The sequence below is a fragment of the Sminthopsis crassicaudata genome, chromosome 1 (assembly GCF_048593235.1).
Source record: "Sminthopsis crassicaudata isolate SCR6 chromosome 1, ASM4859323v1, whole genome shotgun sequence".
In the NCBI taxonomy this organism is placed as follows: domain Eukaryota; kingdom Metazoa; phylum Chordata; class Mammalia; order Dasyuromorphia; family Dasyuridae; genus Sminthopsis; species Sminthopsis crassicaudata.
This window is the reverse complement of record NC_133617.1, coordinates 73,339,706-73,359,494: the sequence shown is the minus strand read 5'-3', so window position 1 is coordinate 73,359,494 and position 19,789 is coordinate 73,339,706. Positions and strand designations below refer to the sequence as shown.

At 41.8% G+C, this 19,789-nt stretch overlaps 1 protein-coding gene across 1 annotated transcript; it reads right to left on the bottom strand.

Annotated features, from left to right (window-relative positions):
* Positions 1-71: 71 nt before the first annotated feature.
* PIN1 (peptidylprolyl cis/trans isomerase, NIMA-interacting 1) lies at positions 72-19,582 on the bottom strand. Its single transcript, XM_074261090.1, has 4 exons — positions 19,372-19,582; positions 17,713-17,913; positions 2,583-2,693; positions 72-918 (listed from the first exon to the last, which is right to left on the bottom strand). Exons 1-4 carry the CDS (start codon positions 19,427-19,429, stop codon positions 809-811), a joined length of 480 nt encoding a protein of 159 aa, XP_074117191.1. The 5' UTR covers positions 19,430-19,582; the 3' UTR covers positions 72-808.
* Between the last annotated feature and the right edge of the window lie 207 nt (positions 19,583-19,789).

Sequence of the window (19,789 nt, the reverse complement as noted above, 5' to 3'; positions counted from 1 at the left end):
TTTGGGGTCTTGTTTTGGTCTTTGGTCATTATGAGGGTGGGGTGGAGAGTAAGGAATGAGACACAGTAGAATCTTGTTTACAAGATTTAATAGGGGACATCTGGACAGCCAGGGGATAAGAACAGGAATTATACAACTGCCTTGCATTGCCTTAAAGCTGAGGATTTTTATTTTTCTTTAACTAAACAAAGCAGTGCAGCAGAAACAGCAATTTAGTCTCTCTCCAAGATGCTCTGGCTGCAATTGGAGTTCAGATAACCCAGCCTTTTCCTCCTCCCAGCTGAAGTCCCCTCGAATTTTCCAAGTGTTTTCCTTCCAGCTATTGACCCATAATTCCTTAAAATGCAGAAGGCAGGGTCAGACTGAATGGAAGCCCAAGTGGCTATTAGGTAGAGCTGGGTGGGGGCCATTGTTGGCCACAGTGGAGTGATTTGACTGGGGCCCTCAGGCAGTGGGGGGGCAGGAAAGTGAGGTGGCTTAGACCAGGCTCATTCTCACCCCATCACTGCCTCTGAGAGCCTGGGGACAATAAATATTGTGTATTTTCAGTTGGGCCAGGACACCCAACAACATTAGGGATTCCTAGCACTGACCTTTCAGAGGGAGGAACCATCAAGACTGAAACAAAATGGAAAAGATGCCCCCAAACAGGAAGTGAAGGATTCCCCCACCCTGATCTACCCCCTACCCCATGCCTTGGGGCCACTTCAGCTCTTAGAGGCAGCTGTAGACTGGATGGAGAGAGTCTGGGGGCAGGCAGAACAGAGGTCAGTCTTCCTCTGCCCTTGATCCCCAACCCAAGGCACTCCTACTCTGTGCGAAGGATGATGTGGATCCCTGAGTCTGTGAAGACTGGGCCGCTCATCTCACCCGTCCTCAGTGCGAAGGAGGCATCTTCAAAAGGCTTTTGCATCTGACCTGGAGAGAAACGGAATGTGGAGCACCTGGGTTATATGGACAATTTCTAGGAAGGAAGTCAGATGAAGGCTGGAAACAGTATATAGCTTAAGAAGAATGGAGAGTGGAATGTCACCTTCGGTGACAGGCTTAAAAAGGTGAAGGGGTGATGGGTTAGGGGAGAGACAGGGATTCTTAGATACTACTACTAATACATAGTTATTTGAAGAGCCAACACCGTTAACCATAGCAATTAGATCCTAAAAAGGATCCTTTTTCTCCTTCCCAGTTATTCTATAAATGCTCCATCCATCTGCCAGAGTTTATGGCCCCTGTCACAGAGTTCAGACAGCAGGCAGATGGGGACTCTGGCCTGGGTTGGTAGTGTCATTAAGGAGAGTCTGAACAGCGAGGAGGCAAAATGAAGGATGGCTCCAGGAAGTAGCAGCATGGCATTTTTGAAGGCACATTATGGTGATTAACTCATCTCTTTGGACTCACTTCCCAGCACCTGCTGGGTCATTTATCATCCCTACCTCCTCTGGATTCCCACAGCCAAGGTCAATAGCATTCCTCATCTCACAATTTCATTAGTCCCCTCTAGTTCTGCCCCTGACTCACAGCACAGAGCAAAAGTCACCCCAGACTTAGACCAAGAAAGATTTCTCCTGATTTATTTCAGGCCACAAAAAAACAGCATCATGATAGTCACAGTACTACTCATTTATAAAGCTTGGGGAAATGCCCTAGGATCTAGGGGGACCTGGGACTCCTCAATCTCTCAAGTAGAGATATATAGAAATGGTCAGAAAACACAAGTCTTTAGGGTCCTGGCACCAGTGGCTATCTCTTTGTTTTTCAAGAGAGGCAGACACACCTATGTTAAGGGAAGGAGACTTAGTTTCTTGAATACATCTACCATTCATTCATCCCTATGCTACTGGAAATTGGGCTGGGGATGGGTAAGTTGCTTCTTGCAAAATCTTCCCAAAAGCTGAAGGAAGCCTTTGGATGTAAGAGAGATAAAGCACTAAGAAGGGGGTAGGAGTAGGATGAAGTGGAGAAAAGAAAGGAATTAAAATCATTTGATCTAGAAGGGACTTCAAGAGATGTCAATCCCTTTCTTTTACAGGTAAGGAAAGAAACCAAGGTCCAGAATGTTGTCAAATGCCTTGTCCTACACCACTCAGGTAATAAGTAGCAAAGGTAGAATTAAACCCAGGTCCTCTGACTACCACATTTAGTGTTCTTTCCATGACACCTACACTTCTATTCCCAAGTCTTGTCCTGTCCAATTTCTCTGGTAGGGATAGCTTCAGACTGTGAACATTTTTCTGGCTCTGTTCAGCCATACTACAGTCTCTGTCCTGATTCCTCTCCCTGGAGCTTGGGTTGGTAATTCTCACCTGCCTCACCCCAATTCAATTTAACTCCAGGTTCTTCTAGCAAGTTTGGCCAGAAGCCACCTCTCCAATGTCAACCAAAATTTATCCAGAAATCGCTCCCTCTGATAAGGAAAACTTATCTTATGTGCCTCAATCTGGACTTTGATCTGAGTGCTTCTGACATCTAAGATCCACTGGATAGCCAGTCCTAGACTTTGTCATCTTACTCCTGCCTCCCGCTGGACCCTGGAGACCAACCTGGCCAAGAGACGAGTATTCTGATAAGTGATTATAACATACCTCTTCCAAAGGTGCCCAGGTCCCCCCTGGCTTTTGCTGAACTGCAGTCACTGAACTGCGATGCCAGAGTCTCAAAATCTTCTTCCCCTGATTTAATCTTCTGGATGTATCCTGTGGACATAGAAAGCAAATTGGCCAAGAACAACAACAACAACAAAAAAAGGAGCAAGAATGTAGCAAGTGGGGGCAGAGTAAAGCATGCTTTGACACAAGAGAAGGCTAACTGATAACAGATGTTCTTTAAGGGAGGAGGTTTTGGGGAGGAAGATTTTTTGCTCTGAGGGTCCAGATATGGCCAGCTGATGGCTGGGAAAACAGGGCTGGATAAGAAGTGAGTCCAGTTCCTCCAAGTCTTTGTAGAGGAGGATGGATATTAAATAGGTCTCTAGAAGGGGAGATAAAAAGGGAGGGAGGTCAAGAGGCTTGGGCATAGTTCCAACTCTATCACTAACTCACTGTGCGACCTTGAGGAATTCTAATTATACAACGTTAGACCTGAAAAAGAGTTTAGACAACCCAACCCTCTCACTTCACAAAGACAATTATAATAGCTAATATTTATATAATGCTGTTTGGCAATGTAGTCAAATTCAAAAGAACAGACCCTTAAAGCCACGTATTGACTAAGAAAACCACAGATTAACATTATCTATGTTGAACTGTATTTTTATTTTGTTAAACATTCTCGAATTATATTTTCATCTGGTTTGGGTCTCACTTGGGGAATTGTGGGCTGCATCAAGTTGAAACCTTTCTCAGTTTGGGAGTTTACAAAGGGCTTTTACATATATTATTTTATTTGATCCTCACAACAACTCTGCAAGGTAGGTGCAATTATTATCCTCGTTTTACAAATAAGGAAACTGAGGTTGAAAGTCATCAAACTAACTGGCCCAGCGCCACAAAGCTAGAAGAATTTGATGTAAGATTTGAACAGCACTCTATCCACTATGAAACCTAGCTGCCTATCAAAGGGAACTGGCAGAGGGTTAGTAATTTTCAAGGTCATACAGCCATTAGGCAATTGGGAGACCTAATTTCACTGAGGCTTGAACTAGTAGAATATATGTTCCCTGAGGGCAGGAACTATTTATATATCTCCAGGAGCATAGTACCTTGCACATACTGAGTGCTTAATATATATTTGCTGAATCGATTGATAAGTAAATTTAAGTAAAATTAAGTTAAAAGACTAACCCAATGGGTCCCTGGGAGGCCAAAACAATACTTGAAATCTTTGTAAAGTACAAAACTCTATGAAGACATCTCTTAGAACTAATAATGCCCCTCAGGATGCTCTTTCTTTCCATTGCCTTGGCAAGGAGTTCTTAACTATATTTGATGTAAAGAATGCATCAGTCTTATGCTATCAGTAAGCTAGAGGACTCAAGAGTCCCATTTGTATCTCAGTTTGTTCACATTGCTTACTCCCTTCACCTCCACCCCTGATAATTACCAAAAAATTACCAATCCTGGTAATGATATTCTGAATTTATCCATTGAATCTGACTCCTCTGGGAAGATAAAGGAGGGTGGGCCAGCAAAGAAGATTAATGGAGAGAATGGGAAATTATGGCTTGGTTAGAGGAATGGGGCACAAGTACATCAGGATATAGTGGTGATAGTGCTGTTGACCACTCATGTGAATCACATTTCCAAGGAAGCATCTCAGTCTAGTTTAAAACAGGCAGAAGATGATGAGAAGCAACTCTATACTTTGCTGTTTGGTGGGACATATCTAAGTACCCCCTTGTCCAGAGTATAATAAGACACCTTTCCTGAAGGCAAAAAGAAATGACCAATTTAGATTTTCTTCTACAATGTAAACAAACACCTGAGACACATTAAGACTCACATATACCCATCCCTGTGTCCTACTCAGAGGTTCAGTGCAACAGAGAAGATTTGTGGGGAAGAATATTGATTTAAAATAAAAAGCTGAGCTGATTAGAAGCCACAACAAGGGAAGGGACAAGACAGCTCAGATGCAGCTCCATTTTAATGCCAATCAATACCAGCTAACTTGGGAAGTCAGTCATTTTAGCTCCCAGTGCAGGGGATATGTATCTCCATATCTCCAAAACTTTTACTGCCAGGCCTCACATCTGCATCATCTCAAAGTTACCCCTTCAAAATCAGTTCCATTCCAAGGTGGGATAGCCTCTGTCTGAACTTGGTGATAATTCTTTTAACTTGGAAAATAAAAATAAAAACACATAGAAATAAGAGATCAGCTTAAAAATTGAATAAAAACAGTTCATTTTTAAAATTCTATGAAAATCCTTTATATGGCTCCCATTTTAATTCAACAACACATAGTCCTCTCTTGAAAAGTAAAAGTATTTCTTAAGAAATATGTCTCTTTGGGGAAGCTCTAAGGTTATCTTCCCCTCTGATTTGTAAATCGCTTCCTTCAAGACTCCTTAATTAGAGTTGACTTCTAGATGGGTTGGATATTGCCAGGGTGCCAGGAATACATATTTTTAATTCTGGCAGGTGATAGTTAAAATCAGAGCAATCAACTTCCTGGCCAGCACCTGTACTTTCTAAGATCCCAAAGAAGGTCTCTACCACTGCCATACCTTAATACCTTACCCTAGAGAATAAGATAATTTCAGGTTAATCCCACTTCTTTTTGGAGACTTATCCACCCAATGTACCAACAGAGAAATCTCAAATGACTCCACCAATATGAACTATAGTGCCTCCTGAGAAAAAAAGGGTAGCAGAAACTTTACCAGATGGATTGTAGCTTAATGCCTGGGACTGGGCAATATCATACTCTGGGATTACATTGTGAAAGCTCATCCTATGAACAGCAATAAAATTAATGCAAAGGGGATAAGGTTGTCCTTAGGGTAGAAGACAGAAATGAAACTATTGCCAGAGAGGAAGAGGAGGGTTTGAAAACTCTCAAATCCTTTAGAGTCTCTAAACCAAGCAAATCTGTTCAATCCCCAGAACCAAGAAAATACATATCCCTGCACCCAAAAGGAAAGGGCACTGGCAATGGATTCTTAGACAACACTGTTAATAAAAAGCAGTCTCAAACCCAGGACATGAATCACCAATGGCTTTTGTCCAGAATATCACAGTTGGGAGGTCAGAGAGAGAACCACAAAGAAAATGGTAGCATCAATTTTCCAGGCTATTCCCCTTGAGAAAGGAGGACAGGAATAAATTAATAATATCAAGGATCAATGGAATCTCTAAACCCAAGTTTAATCAAGGCACACCAGTTGCATAGGAAAAGAGGACAAATCCAGAAACCAATTAGGATGGAATAATATCCATAACCAATATTCTTCAGTGCTTTTAATTTTTCCACTAGCAACTTATCTCTAGGACAACTGAATGAGATCAAAGTATAGGTATTATCTCTAATTCCTAAATAAGGGGATTGAGGGATAGAGACATTCAGTAATTTGTTCAAGTTACACATCTAAGTTGAACCATAACCACAATTAAAACTCAATTCTCCTGATTCTGAACACAAGGTTCTGAATCCACAGTTCTTTTAGGACCCTTTCTGGGAGAGCTAAACTAAACCACAGGAATTCCACGACCTTCTTAAGGGAACCTAATCTCATGGCCCAAATCCCAATGTTATTGGGTCTCTCCTAATTGGGAGAAGTCAAGGGGAAGGACCCCAAAGTGATCCAAAGGACTGATAAGACTAGTCATTGGTGGGACACACCAACAGAAAGGAAAGAGATTGGCTCTTATCTCGGAGACAGATAAAACTATAAAGCTAGCTTCCTAGAATAAGAGGAGTTAGCATTTAACCTGGGAAGTGACTCTGCCTTGGTCTGATCTTGCCAAGTACTGAGCTCAGTTCTGGATACTATACTTTAGGACAGACAAGCTGCAGCATGTTCAGAACAGGATATCCAGGATCAAAAGAATTCTAGATAACATGCTGTATCAGGACCACTGGAAGGAACTAGAGGAAAAAGGCTGGAGGAAAGAAGAGTTAGAAGGGACCTGAAAGAGGTCTTCAAGAATCTGAAAAGCTATCAAGTGGAAGAGAAATTGGATTACCTGGCTCCAGTGGAAAGAACTAGGGGCAACATGTGAAAGTTGTAGAGGCTTTGTATCCATTTTGTATAAATGTATATGTTGTCTTCTCAAAACATACACAAACTTCAAGAAGACGGGGATTGTTTCAATTGTTGGTTTTGTAGCCCTAATATCAAGGATTCTCCACACAGTAGATGATTAATAAATGCCTTTTGATTGATTGATTGGGATCTTCCAGATGGGAAGGACTAACACTTGTACTTAGCTACAGAATGAAAGAGGATGAATTATAGACCATGGATTTATCATTTTCATGTAATTTTTATTTTTGAACAATTGCACATACTCCATGCTTGAGATTTTTGTCATGTGTTCTCTAACAGGAAGCTTTTGGTCCTACTTCCAATGGGAAGTGGTGCCTGGGACTCCACTCTGGAGGTACCTCCTGTGACAAGACATTTTCTTATTCTTTAGAGAAAACAACGTTCCCACAGTGGTGCTGTGGCCCCTCATGTCTCTGCAGAAGGAAAAGAGTTGAACAACAAAATGTTCAGCTCTGGAAGATAGAAAGAAAATGACACTAAAGTAGAAGGCAGACAAGACATAGCTTTGCCCATTTTCAGCCAGAGGTCTTTGGATAAATATGTTTGCTCACTTATAGAATTAAGAAAATGTCAGTTGTGAGGTGAAAGACTATATATTAAAGCACACATCACCCCAATATGTCACAGAGCACCTTAGGCCTCTGTAACCTAGAAGTTTCTCCTTTAAACATCTCTGCTTGCTCAGGGTTTCCCTTCCCTCGAGGATAACACAGCTATCCAGCAGCTGAATTGCCACCATTTGTCCCCCTAATCTAGGTCATCCAGAGACAGTGTCCAATTTATGGGCTTCATCTCCTCTATACTCTCATTCCTCTCCAATCTACCCTAATCTCTCCTCTAATTTCAATGACCTTTCCCTCCCTACCGCCCTTACAGTATTAGTTCTTTTGTCTAACTCCTCTTCATCTTTTAACTCTTCCCCTTATACCCTTCTCTCTCTTTACATTAATTAAAGTCTGGTTTTGTCCTAAGAACTACAAATCACTGGCTGATATTTCCAATCTTGACCACTCTTGTTCCCTCTCACTCACTCCCCTACCTCATTGGGTTTGGAGCTTGTCAGCTTACTCCTTCCTCCCTAATGCTACTTCCAGATTCCCGTTCTCTTTCAAGTACCTTTTCTCATAACTACTTAATACATATTTGCTGAATTGTTCAGAGATTGGACTAGATATTCTCTAAGGATTCTTTCACATCTAACATGAACTTATTCCAAGAACTGGTCAAGTCAGTCAATCAACAAGCATTTATTAAGTGCCTACTATGAACTCAAGAAGTATCTAAAACATTCAAATCCATAATCCTTCCCTCTTCCTGCCTTACATGCCTGCTCTTTGATATCCTCATTCACTCCCAAAATTTCTACTATCATCTCAAGTCAGTGGAGAGCCAAATATTTCTTTCTAGTCTTAACTAATCTCCTGAATTATAGGCCCTCATTTCCAGCTGTGTGCTGTGTTTCTATTTAGATGACCCTAAGCATTTTAAATTCACTCTGTCTGAAACCAGATTCACTGGCTTACTTCTTCCTGACTACTTTTTCTTCCAAAGCCATCCAGGCTTGAAACATTTCTTTGACTCTTTCTTGACCTTACAAATACACAGTCACTAATTCAGTGCCTAGAGTGAGTGGGATGATGATAACTGAGAAAAAAGAGAAAGCAAAATATCTTCTAGTTTTTCTTTTCCAATGTTCTTTGGCTCTACTACACTTCACTCACAATCATAGACCTCATCATCGCTTGGAATTGCTTTTCTTCTAAGATTCTGAAACTTCATTCTCTGCAGAGAACTTCTGTTATCCCTCAATTTATCTTCCTCCCTTTGTTCTCATCTTGACTTCCAGTGCCGAGTCAAATCTCTTTTTTCTCTCTCAGTCCTCTGGCATTGATATGTAGAATGGATTGGAGGGGAAAAGAACTAGAAGTAGGGAAGTAGGGAAATAAGTTATTTCATTTACCTCCCCATGCAGACTGGACCCCACAGTCAGTCACTGCAACAATGTGCCCACCCACTAGTCCTGCAATCCTTTCCCTGCCTTGTCCATCCACCATACCTGCTTTGTTGGTTCTCAATCCTGGATAAACCCCACCATCCTCCTCTGCTCTTCCAGGGCTGCAATATGCTGCTAAAGCAAGCCACAAATTATGCCAAGCATACCACAAATTCAGCTCAATGCCCCTAGGCAATCCTTTTATTTCTAGTTATTAACTCTTTATCATACTCACCTTACTGACTGTTCCAAATCTCTTTGATTATTAAGCTTCCATCTTAAATTTTGACTCTTACCTTTATCATTTTATCAAAAATACTATAGTAACACAGCTGGATGCCCTTCAATTCTCTACCTCGCAATTTCTCCATCTTCACCCATCTTCTCTTCCTTCCTTACCAACTGAGAGGATAAAGGAGCCCTTCTTCAATCAATTCAAATTCACAAACATTTATAAGCTGTCTACAAAGCATTATGTTACATGCTGGGGATGTGAATATAAAAATGGTAACATAACAAGGTGGTACCCACTAGAGTGGAACAAGTGTGACATACATGTTCACAAATGGTCATAATGCAAGGTGGGATGTGATAGAAGCAAAGGAGAGGCCAAGTGTTCCAAGGAAATTGAAAGTGAGGAAAAAAAAATTTCAGTTGGGAGTATTGGGGAAGATTCCATGGAGAGTGAGAAGAATTCAAACAGAGTAAGATGAGGAAGGAGTCCATCCTTGGCATAGGGAATGCCCCACAAAAATACATGGAGTTGGGAAACATGTGGAGATTGGAAAAACAAATTAAGAGTCCAGTTTGGCACGAATATATGAAGGGGAGTATTTGTGAAATTAGTCTGAAAAGGTAGAAAGGGGTCAGAAAAATTAGGGAAAACTAAGAATTTGCATGATATCCTCCTAACAAATGTTAATGCTATGTCCTTGGTCCTCTCTCCTCCCATTTCTACCAGAACCTCATTCCATCACTCATTAGCTCTCTTTCTTGCATTTTCTGTCATTTCCTCCCCACTTCCTTTCTCCACATTCATGTATTCAAAAGTCTCCTCTATTACAATATAATATTCCCTCTGCCCTGATATCCCACTGAAGGAATTGTACTCACCATCATTCAACAAATATTCATTAGAGACTTACTATGTTTAAAGCACTATGCTAAGCAACCTACAAACTTTACTTAAGTAACAGTGCCTGCCCTCCTAGAACTTATAGCCCACTAGGAGACATACAGATAAGCCATAAAAACACTATTACATAAGGATTGGAAAGGACCTGAGGAGTTGGTGTCATTGTTAAGTAGAGATATAGTATAAGCTAGCATTCTATATTTTTCTTATCACCCAAAGTTCTAAGAAAGGCCATCTACAATAATCACCTTCACTTCCTTTCTTCTCAGGCACCTGCTTAGACCTTGTTACCTAGCTTCCAACCTCATCATTTAACTGAAACTGCTCCCTCCAAAACTCATGGCTTTTTCTTCATCTTTATTCTATCTTTCTGTAGCCTTTGACATTGTTGATCACTCTTTTCTCCAGGTTTTTTTTTTTTTTTTTTTGGATACCACCCTCTCCTACTTCTTCTATCTATTTGCACTCCTTTCTCAAACTTCCTTGCTGGATCTTTATCCAAGTCACACCTGCTAAGTGTGGGCATTCCATAGGCCTCTCTATCCCTGGCCCTTTTCTCTTTTTCCTTTATATTATTTCACTTGGGTGATCTCATCAACTTCCATAGATTCAATTATCATACTACACTGAGGATTCTCAAATTTAGTGATATTACCCTAAGCTCTCTGCTGACCTCCAATTTTCTCATCTTCAACTGCCAATTAGAATTAGAATTAGTAGATATCCTATAGACATCAAAATTAAACTTTATCTTTTCAAAGTCCTCTAGTACTGTTGAGGACACGATTCTCTCAGTCACTCAGGTTTGCCACCTAGGTATTATCCTAGACTTCTCACTTTCTCTAACTTCCCATATCCAATCTATTGCCAAAGCTATGGAGATGACCTTCTTAACTATTTTTGCGTGTGCCTCCTCTCCTGATATTGCCACCTTTCTAGTACAGATCCTCATCACCTTATGTCTGAACTACAGAAATAATCTGTTGATTGATATGTTTCCCTCAAGACTCTACTCATTCTTGTCCATCCTCCACTCAACTCCCAGAAATCTTAAAATGTAGTGTGACCAGGTCATATTTCCCCATCCCTCAATAAATTATAATGGCTCCCTATCACCACCATATAAAATCCTGTTTGTGTTCAATGCCCTTCATAATCTACAGTACCTCCCCCACAACCCTCCAGTCTTCTTATATCTTTACACCTCCTACACGTTCTTCATTCCAATGACACTAGCCTCCCTGCTGTCCCTTGCATAAGACATTCCATGAATTAAAAACATTTTTTGAATAATATTTTCCCAATTATATGTAAAGACAATTTCTAACATTCATTTTTTTTTTTTAATTTTTAGTTCCAAATTTTCTCCCTCCCTGTTTCACCACCCCTCTCCCTGAGATGGTAAGTAATTTAATATAGGTTATACATGGGAAATCATGCAAAACATATTTCTATATTAGTCGTTATGAAAAAAGATACAGGCATCCTCCCAATCCCCCTCCTCCCCATACATACACAAATGAAAAATAGGATGCTTTGATCTGTATTAAGACTCCATCAGTTCCTTGTCCACTCCAAGCAATTTCCCTGGTTGTTCCCCATATCTGAAATGCTTTCTCTGCTCAACTCCTACTCCTGGCTTCTCCAGCTTCCTTCAAGACCCTTCTAAAATCTCACCCTCTAGAGGAAGTTTTTTCTAATCCCTTTTAACACTAGTGCCATGCTTCTTTAGATTATGCCTATTTATAGTTTATTTGTATAGTTATTTGCATGTAATCTTCCCTATTAGACTGATGCTTGACACAGTGCAAGATGTTTAATAAAATGTTTACTGACTAGCTAAACTGCTCCTTTTCAGTCTCTTCTACTAGATCATTATCCATAATGATCTATGTGGGCGTGTCAATACACTGTTCTAGACATTCTCTTCTCTACTTCTTTTCTTTCTTGTTGGCCTCATTAACTTTCATGAAATAATTATCAGCTCTATGTTGACAACTCCTAGATCTATATACAATGTCTCAAGTCTTAGTACAACTTTTAAATAGCTTTAAATGGTATTAAGTCTTTTGGGATACCCTGTATTCAGTCCCAGTTTCTTCCCTAAGCACCAGTCTCACATTGCCAATTGCCTATGAAATGTTTTAAGCTGTATGTCCCCCTAGGTATTTCAAATTCAATATGTTCAAAACAGTACTCAGTCTTTTCTTCCAAAATATATCCTTCTTCTGGACTTCTCTATTTCTGAAGACACCACCATCTTTCCAGTCAAAGAATTTTGTGTCATTCTTTATTGTCATCCTTCACTCTTCACTTTATTCCACAAAGCCAGGTGTCAGACTGTGGAGACATACTCAAAATCTGACCCTTCTTGCTTAGCCTATTGCAACAGACTTTTAATTGGTCTCCCCTGGATTAGTCTTTCCCCACTCTAATCAATCCTTTACACTGCTGCCAAAATAATTTCCCTAATTCTAGGTCTAACCATATCATTCTTCTATTCAATACACTCTTGTGACTCCCTTTAACCTACCTTTTTAGCCTTATTCCACTTACTCTCCTTCATATACATTGCAGTTCATACAAATTATCTTCCTTACTTTTCTTCATACAGACCACTCTATTTTTTGGTCTCCATGCATTTGCCATGGTTGCCCCCCACTGCCTAAAATACACTTCCTTTTTCACTCCTGCCTCTTAGAATTCTTTCAAGACTCACCTAAAGTGTGACCCTCTATATTTAATCTTTCCTAATTCTTCCTGTTGTTAGAAATTGCCCACAAAATTACTTGGTCCCTTCTTCTTTCCCTCTTCCCTTGCTTCTTTCCTCTTTTCCTCCTTCCCTTTCTCATCCTTTTTTCCTTTCTTCCTTCTCTCCTCCCTAGCTTCCTTTCTTTCTCTATTGCTTCTTCCCTTTCTTCTTTCCTTCTGCAATTCATTCCTTACTCTATTCCTCCTTCTTTCTCTAGCTATAATGTAAGCTCCTTAAAGGCATGGATTGTGTCTTTGTATCCCCATCATCTAGTAAGTACCTGACACATAGATGGTAATGTTCTCTAATGTTCCTTAAGGAAAACACCTAGTCGTGATCTTGATGAGTTTGTTCCAAACCTTGATGGCTACATCTATGGATGTAGATAACTGTCAGAAATGATTGCTGAGCCACTTTAAAAGACTATAGAAAATAGGAGCTCTTTAGAATGGGAAGCGATTGTCCATATTGTCAAAAATATCAGTAAGACTGACTTTGATTCTTTCTAAAATTCTAGTAATTACTACTATTAAAGGGATAGTTAGTGCCCATCTAAAAAAAGAAAGTCATGATCACAAAGGCTTCATCAAGAACAGGTCGTGCAGTGGTTGTAAACTGGTTTCATCATTCTGAAAAAGCAATCTGGAGTTAAGTGAAGAAAGTCATGAAAATGTCTATACCTTTAACCCACAGATTCCACTATTAGATATGTAATCCAAGAAAAGCAGTGATAAAAAGAAAGGTCACACATATATTATTCCAAAATATTTGTAGGAACACTTTTTTGTAATAGGAAAGAACTGAAACAAAGTAGATGCCAACGGAGATGGTTAAACATGTTAGAATATGTGAATGTAACAATATTATGCTATGAGAAACATTAAATAGGATGTTGAGATGCATAAGAAGATTTGCATGGACTAATGTAAAGTAAGCAGAGCCAGGAAAATAATATATACAATTACCATAACATTGTCAATGGAAAGGGCAACAACAAAACAATCAAAATTGAAACTATCATGACCAAGTTTGGCCACAAGGAAGAGATATGAGATTCTTCCTTTCTCTGCAGAAATGAAGGTCAATAGAAATAGAATACTACATACTTCCCCAATGTGTTCAATAGTTTTGCTCCTTTCATTATTTATTTATTTATTTTGGAGGAAGTCAATCAGGGTTAAATGTCTTGCTCAGGATCACACAGTTAGTAAGCGTCTAAGCATTTGAACTCTGATCCTCTAACTTCAGAGCTGGTGCTCTATACTGAGCCACCTAGCTGCCTCTTTGCTCCTTCCTTTTTATGCTTTGTTATAAAAAATGGTTTTCTAACAAGGAAAAAATAGGAAATATAGCTCATGTATAAAACCAAACGATATTAATAAAACTTATTTTAAAAGTAGGTTATTAGATTGATAGATCAGGGAAATCTACGGATATAATTTTTCCAGATTTTAGCCAAACACTTGATAAAAAAATCTCAAGTTATTTTTGTGGACAAGAAGAAGACAGATGTAGATTAGGTAACAATCAGGTAGAGAAGGTAGATATGGAAAGGCTTCATGAAAGAAATAACATGAGTTGAGCTTTAAAATCTGAATAGATGGGCACAGAAAAAATGAGAAAAGGCACAGGAAGAAGACTGGATGAGTTTGAGCTCAGTATGGCCAAATGGGGGCAGTTAGTGAGGGAGTAGCAGAGACAAAGCTAGCAATCTTGGTGCATAGAACAAGCAACACAAAATGTGCCCTCAAATCAACTTTATAATTTGCAATGTAAAAAGATAATTAAGACACATTCAGATGAGTGGGAGCAAGAATTAGCTACTATAGTATCTCACAAATAGTTTCTATTAATAACGAATGCCATCTGGTAGTTTCCTCTCTTAAATTATCTGATAACTATAGAAGACAATGTGGCCTAGTATATGGGAAGACTCAGGTTCAAATTTTACTTCAGTTACTTTTAAATTGTGAAACTGAACAAGTTACTTGATTCCTCTAAAACTCAAGTTTCTTCACCTATAAAGTGTAAATAATAACAACAGCTCTAGTATTTATTTGATGTGATGGCTGTGCAGATCAAATGAGATGTGAATCCTTAGACCTAGGCACTAAATTAAATTGTCTTTATGCTACTAAAGGAATATATGTACAATCCATTACACTTTTAAATCTTTATTTAAAAATCACTATTTTAAAATTTTAGAACCCTCAAAATGTCAATGTCTGATGGCAAAATCCCAGCTGCTGCTATTTCGAGCCCACCAAGTGAGCTACTGTGGAGTTAAGCCTGGAAAGGCAGTGGTACAAGGTTGCCAAATAAAGAGCACTGAATGCCAAGCAAAAGTTTAAACTTGGCTAGGTGAACAATAAAAACTTTCTTCAAGACTTCTGAGCTGGTGAGTGCTAAGGCTGATTTACACATCTTTTTGGATGAAATCTGGGTTTCCATTAATAGAGAAAACTTCCAGTGAGGAAATTTTTTCTACCAATGCAGATATATACCTACTCTGTAATTTAGAGGCTTCCTGGAGTTTCCTGGTGTTCTAAGAGGTCAATGGACTTGCTCAAAGTCACACAACCAACATGTCAGAGACAGGATTTGAACCCAGGTGTTTCTGAATATGAGGCCTACATTCTACTGACAACTTTATACTGCCTCTTTTAAACTCAGGGTTCCTAATCTCTTTGAGGAAGTGAGGGAGAGCTACCAGCTTGAATTCTTACATAAGAAATATTCTGGCAACAGATCAGAAAGTAGAGAAAAATGGAGGCAAGAAGGCCTATTTTCAGGTTTTTGCAATATCCAGATGTCTGGAGATAACTGCCTTGTAGCAGGGGGCCAAGACCTGGGGACAGATAGAAGGGAGCAGATGTAAGAGATGCTGCAAAGATGGAACAGACAAGATTTAATATCCATGTAATCACTTGGCTATGGGAGGGGAGGGGAAGATGAGAATATGAAGACATAATCTGCAGCAGCAGAAGACAGAGAAGAGATAGTAGACAGTAGAAGATGGTAAAGAAATATGACATTAAAATCATACATTTTTGAAGTATTAAAAGTTTTGACTAATTCACTCTGTCTATTCAACCCCCTGCAAATCAGTTGCTGTAACCACCATTAAAAATGTAGAATCTAAGAGTATGAAAGGCCTGCATAAGCCATCCAGTCCAACCCACACCTGACCAAGAATCCCCACTGAACTATTTCTGACAAGAAGTTGTTGACCTACTTGGAAGTTTCTAGTGACAGGAAACCCATCTGAGGCATTCCATTTCTTTTTAAAACAGCTTCAAGTATGAAAAGTTCCCCCTTATATCAAGCCTAAATGTGTTTGTGACTTTAATTCATTACTTTAATTCTGCCTAAGGCTAAGCAGAATCAACCAGTCTTCTACATGGCAGCCTTTCAAAACTTAAAAACAGCTACAGTATTTGCTCTAAGCATTTGTGAGGTTACACCTCACCAGTTTCTTCATCTCATCCTCACCTGGCACGTACTCCAGGCCTTTCACTACCCTGGCTGCCCTCTTCTGGACAAGAAGAACTTATCTTTGTATTTCTGACCTGAAGCTAGATTTTGCAGACCCACTCACGACCTCCCAATCATTAAATGAAGCATCTTTTTTCTCAGTCCTTATTCTCTGTGACATCTCTGCTCTCAAAAAATATTAGTTAAGTGGAATGATCTATTTCTGTTTGAAATCCTCTTTTCCCTTGGTTTCTCCCCTCTATCCCTCCTCAGAATTATGGCATCCCAGAATTCCAAAGTCAGAAGTCCTTTAGTTCAAATCATTTCTTGCCAGGGTTGCTTCACAGTATCTCCAAATGACCTCTCAGCTTCTGCCTGGAAACTGAGGAGCTCTTCACATCATATAAGTTTATTCCTCTATAATCCATGTGTGCTTTACATTATAGTCCATCACCTCCTTTCTCCCTCTACTAGCCTGAGAGTTCTGGGAGAACAGAGATTGGGTCTTATACATCTTTTAATTTCCCACAGGCCTACCCACAGAAAATAAGCACTGGGTAAACACAGGGTGGAATAATGGAGTAGTCTAATAACTTCCAAATTTACTGCTTCCCTCCCTCCCAATCCAATCTGCATATGTTGCCAGGGTAAACTCTAATGCATCACTATGGTAAAGTCATTCCTCCTTTACTTCAAAACTTCAATGGTTCCCACCGTTTAAACAATAAAATCATAACTCTTTGGTCTGGTGTCTAATGTCTTCCAAAAACGGGTCCCAATCTGTCTACTCTCTTTCCTAGAACTCCCCAAATACACATGACAGTTTCCTTACTGTCATTCAAACATATCTTCTGCATTCCCACATCCATACCTTAGCTTAAGTCATTCCTCCCATTTGAACTGCCTCCTCCATGAACCCACGCCAAGTTCATAAAACTCTCTTCTTCTGAACTTGGACAGTGAAACTGTCCCAAATTTTGGACAATGCTGGCCTCATGATGTCAGATAACTTTCTGTGCTTTAATTTTGTTACTCCTCACTAGCTTCCCATAGTTCTGAGGCCAGGACTGTGCCCCACTCTTCTTTTCTTCCTTACTAATCTAGGGCAAAGGGTGGGAGGTAGCACTGGTACTGGGCAGAACTGATATTCAGTAGGTGTTTGTTGCAGGAAGAAAGTAAAGAGGCCTACAAAGGACACTTTGTCCATCTGGTGATAAAGAGCTTCCTCCCCTAAACACATCTGGTCAGGGTCTTTTAGAAAGAGGTGGGGAGGGAGGGACTGGCATCAGGCTATCTGCTACAAAGATGCTAACAGTTAAACGACAGCATGAAGGAGGATGAGTTACGGACCATGGGTTGACACTTTTTGGATCAGTTTATTTTTTAACAAATGGTATTAATACACATTTACAACAAAAGTTACAAAAATACCATCTTGGTGTTACAAAGGTCAGGGAGCAGAGGAAAAGGGGGAGTTCTGTCCTTAAGTCACATCCAGTAAGTCCAAACCAAAGCCCTGGGCTCACGTGCACTTTTCCAGGTACTGCACCCCATTCCGTATCCAAGGCTGGCTTGGGCTCTGGACCCAACTCCCCTTTCTCCCCCACCAGCTCCAAACACCGCCTCCCAGGATCCTCCCACCCAGTACTTGCCATTGATCAGCTCCAGCGCCTCCTCTTTGCTCCGGGTAATCTTCTCCTGCCTCCAGGATGAGGGCCTTCGGGACTGGCTGTGTTTCACCAGCAGGTGTGAGCATCGGACCTTAGCAGGTTCACCTTGACCATTCTTGCCCACGCTACTTGGACGCTCCCATTGGCTGGCATTAGTGATATGGTTGAAGTAGTAGACTCGTCCTACAGACACAGAATGGGAATGGGGCATCACACAAGTTACAGTGGGCTTTATATACTTGGGAAGAGGCAAATGTGACACAAAGATCTCCCAAGTCAACAGGCAGGAAAGCACTGGTCACCCTGGGCCATATAAGGGACAGAAGTCATTCCCCTGTCATCCTGGGAGTTGGAAAGTATAGGGTGAAGTGACACTGAACCATAAAAGGGGCAGGCAGAACAAGGTGACCTTCGGTCATTTTGAGCCACAGGAGAGGCTGGGTCACCCTACATACTGAGGGAGAAGGGGAGGAGAGAGCGCCAGTCATCGTGGGATGGGGGAAGGGGGAGAAAGCATTAGTCACACTGGGTCTTGGAGGGAATGGGATGAGAACATAGGGTCATTTTTGGTTTTCATCGGAGTGGGAAGAGGAACACCACAGGCTTTATGTGGGTGAGAAGAAGACTAATCCTCAGGCCCTTACAAATGGGGTGGGGAAACACCAGTCACCTGGGGGATAGTATCAAACACCTTAGGCCTTAAGGAAAGGGAAGCACGGAATTAACCAGGACCTGGAGTGGGGGAAGGGAGTGTTGCTCACTCTAGGGGAAGCACAGATTATGAAGGGGGGCTAGGGTTCTGGTCTTGTGTGTGTGTGTGGAGAGTTGGGGTGAAAGAGGGTACTGATCCACCTGGGCTTTATGTGGGGAGCTCTAGTCACCCTGGGACTTATGGGAGCAGGAAGTACTGATCACCACATGAAGGAGAAGGGAGGTAGTGATCACCCTGGCCATTAAGGGGGGGGCACTAATCACCTGGTTTTTTTAGGGGTGGGTATTGATCACCCAGGCTCTGGATGCCTGGGGGGGGGGGGGTCTTATGTGGGATGGAGAGAGGAGAAGGGCTTTTTACCTGGGAGGAAACACTCAAGGCTTTTGGGAAAGGGATTACCAGCCCTCATACATGGGGGAGGGGACACATCTCCCGGGGCCTGGGGTGGGGAAAAGCATAGTTCATGCAGGCCTTCAGTGGGGGCGGAGCACTCATCACTGGGTCTAGAGGAGGGGAGCACCCATGCTCCTAAAGTGAGGGAAGTACTAATCCCCAAAGCCCTTGGGGGGGGAGGGGAAAGCAGGAGAATGAGCAACGCTGACCATTTGGGCCTTATGAGGGGGAAGGGAGTACTGACCCTCCTGGACCTTTACAGGTTCTGGGGGTCCTCCGAAGGGCAAGGACGGGGAACACAGCGGGGGCCAGGGAGCCAGTCCAGTTCCCACGCTGGTGGCCGGCCCGTTACCTGGCCTCCTCATTTCCCAGGACTGGGCGGGGCTGGAGGGGGGGGCAATAGCCGCGCGAGGCTATCATTACTGGGCCGCAGGCCGTGGGACGATGGGGAAGGGGTGCAGGGCCCGAGCCTGGGGTGTCCGCACTCATTCTTCTCCTCCCGGACCCCAGCGCGCCCTCCCTCCACCCCGTGGCACCTGAGCTGCGGCTCATGCGCTTCTCCCAGCCTGACGGCAGCTTCTCTTCGTCCGCCATCTTCCCTCCTGCCGCAGCACCAGCTCCGCCTCTGCCCCGCCGTCCCCCCTGATTGGCTTAACACCTCCCGCATCGAGCTCTGGCCGTATCATTGATTGGCTGTCCCCACAGCAAAGACCCACCCCTGGCCTCCTCACTTGCTGACAGAAAGGCGCGGGGGCGTTACCTCTTGTCATCCAGGCTCCGCCCACAGGCGACCTTTCCTTAGCCCCACCCCTCCTCAAGCCCAGGTCGCTAAATGGTGGAATGAGGAGCAGAGGCCGCTCCTCATTATGGCTATTGGTGAAAAATAGAAAAACCACCCCCTAACTTCCGCCTCTAGCTTCAGGGCAATCCCACCTCCCCGGGAAGAATTCCGCT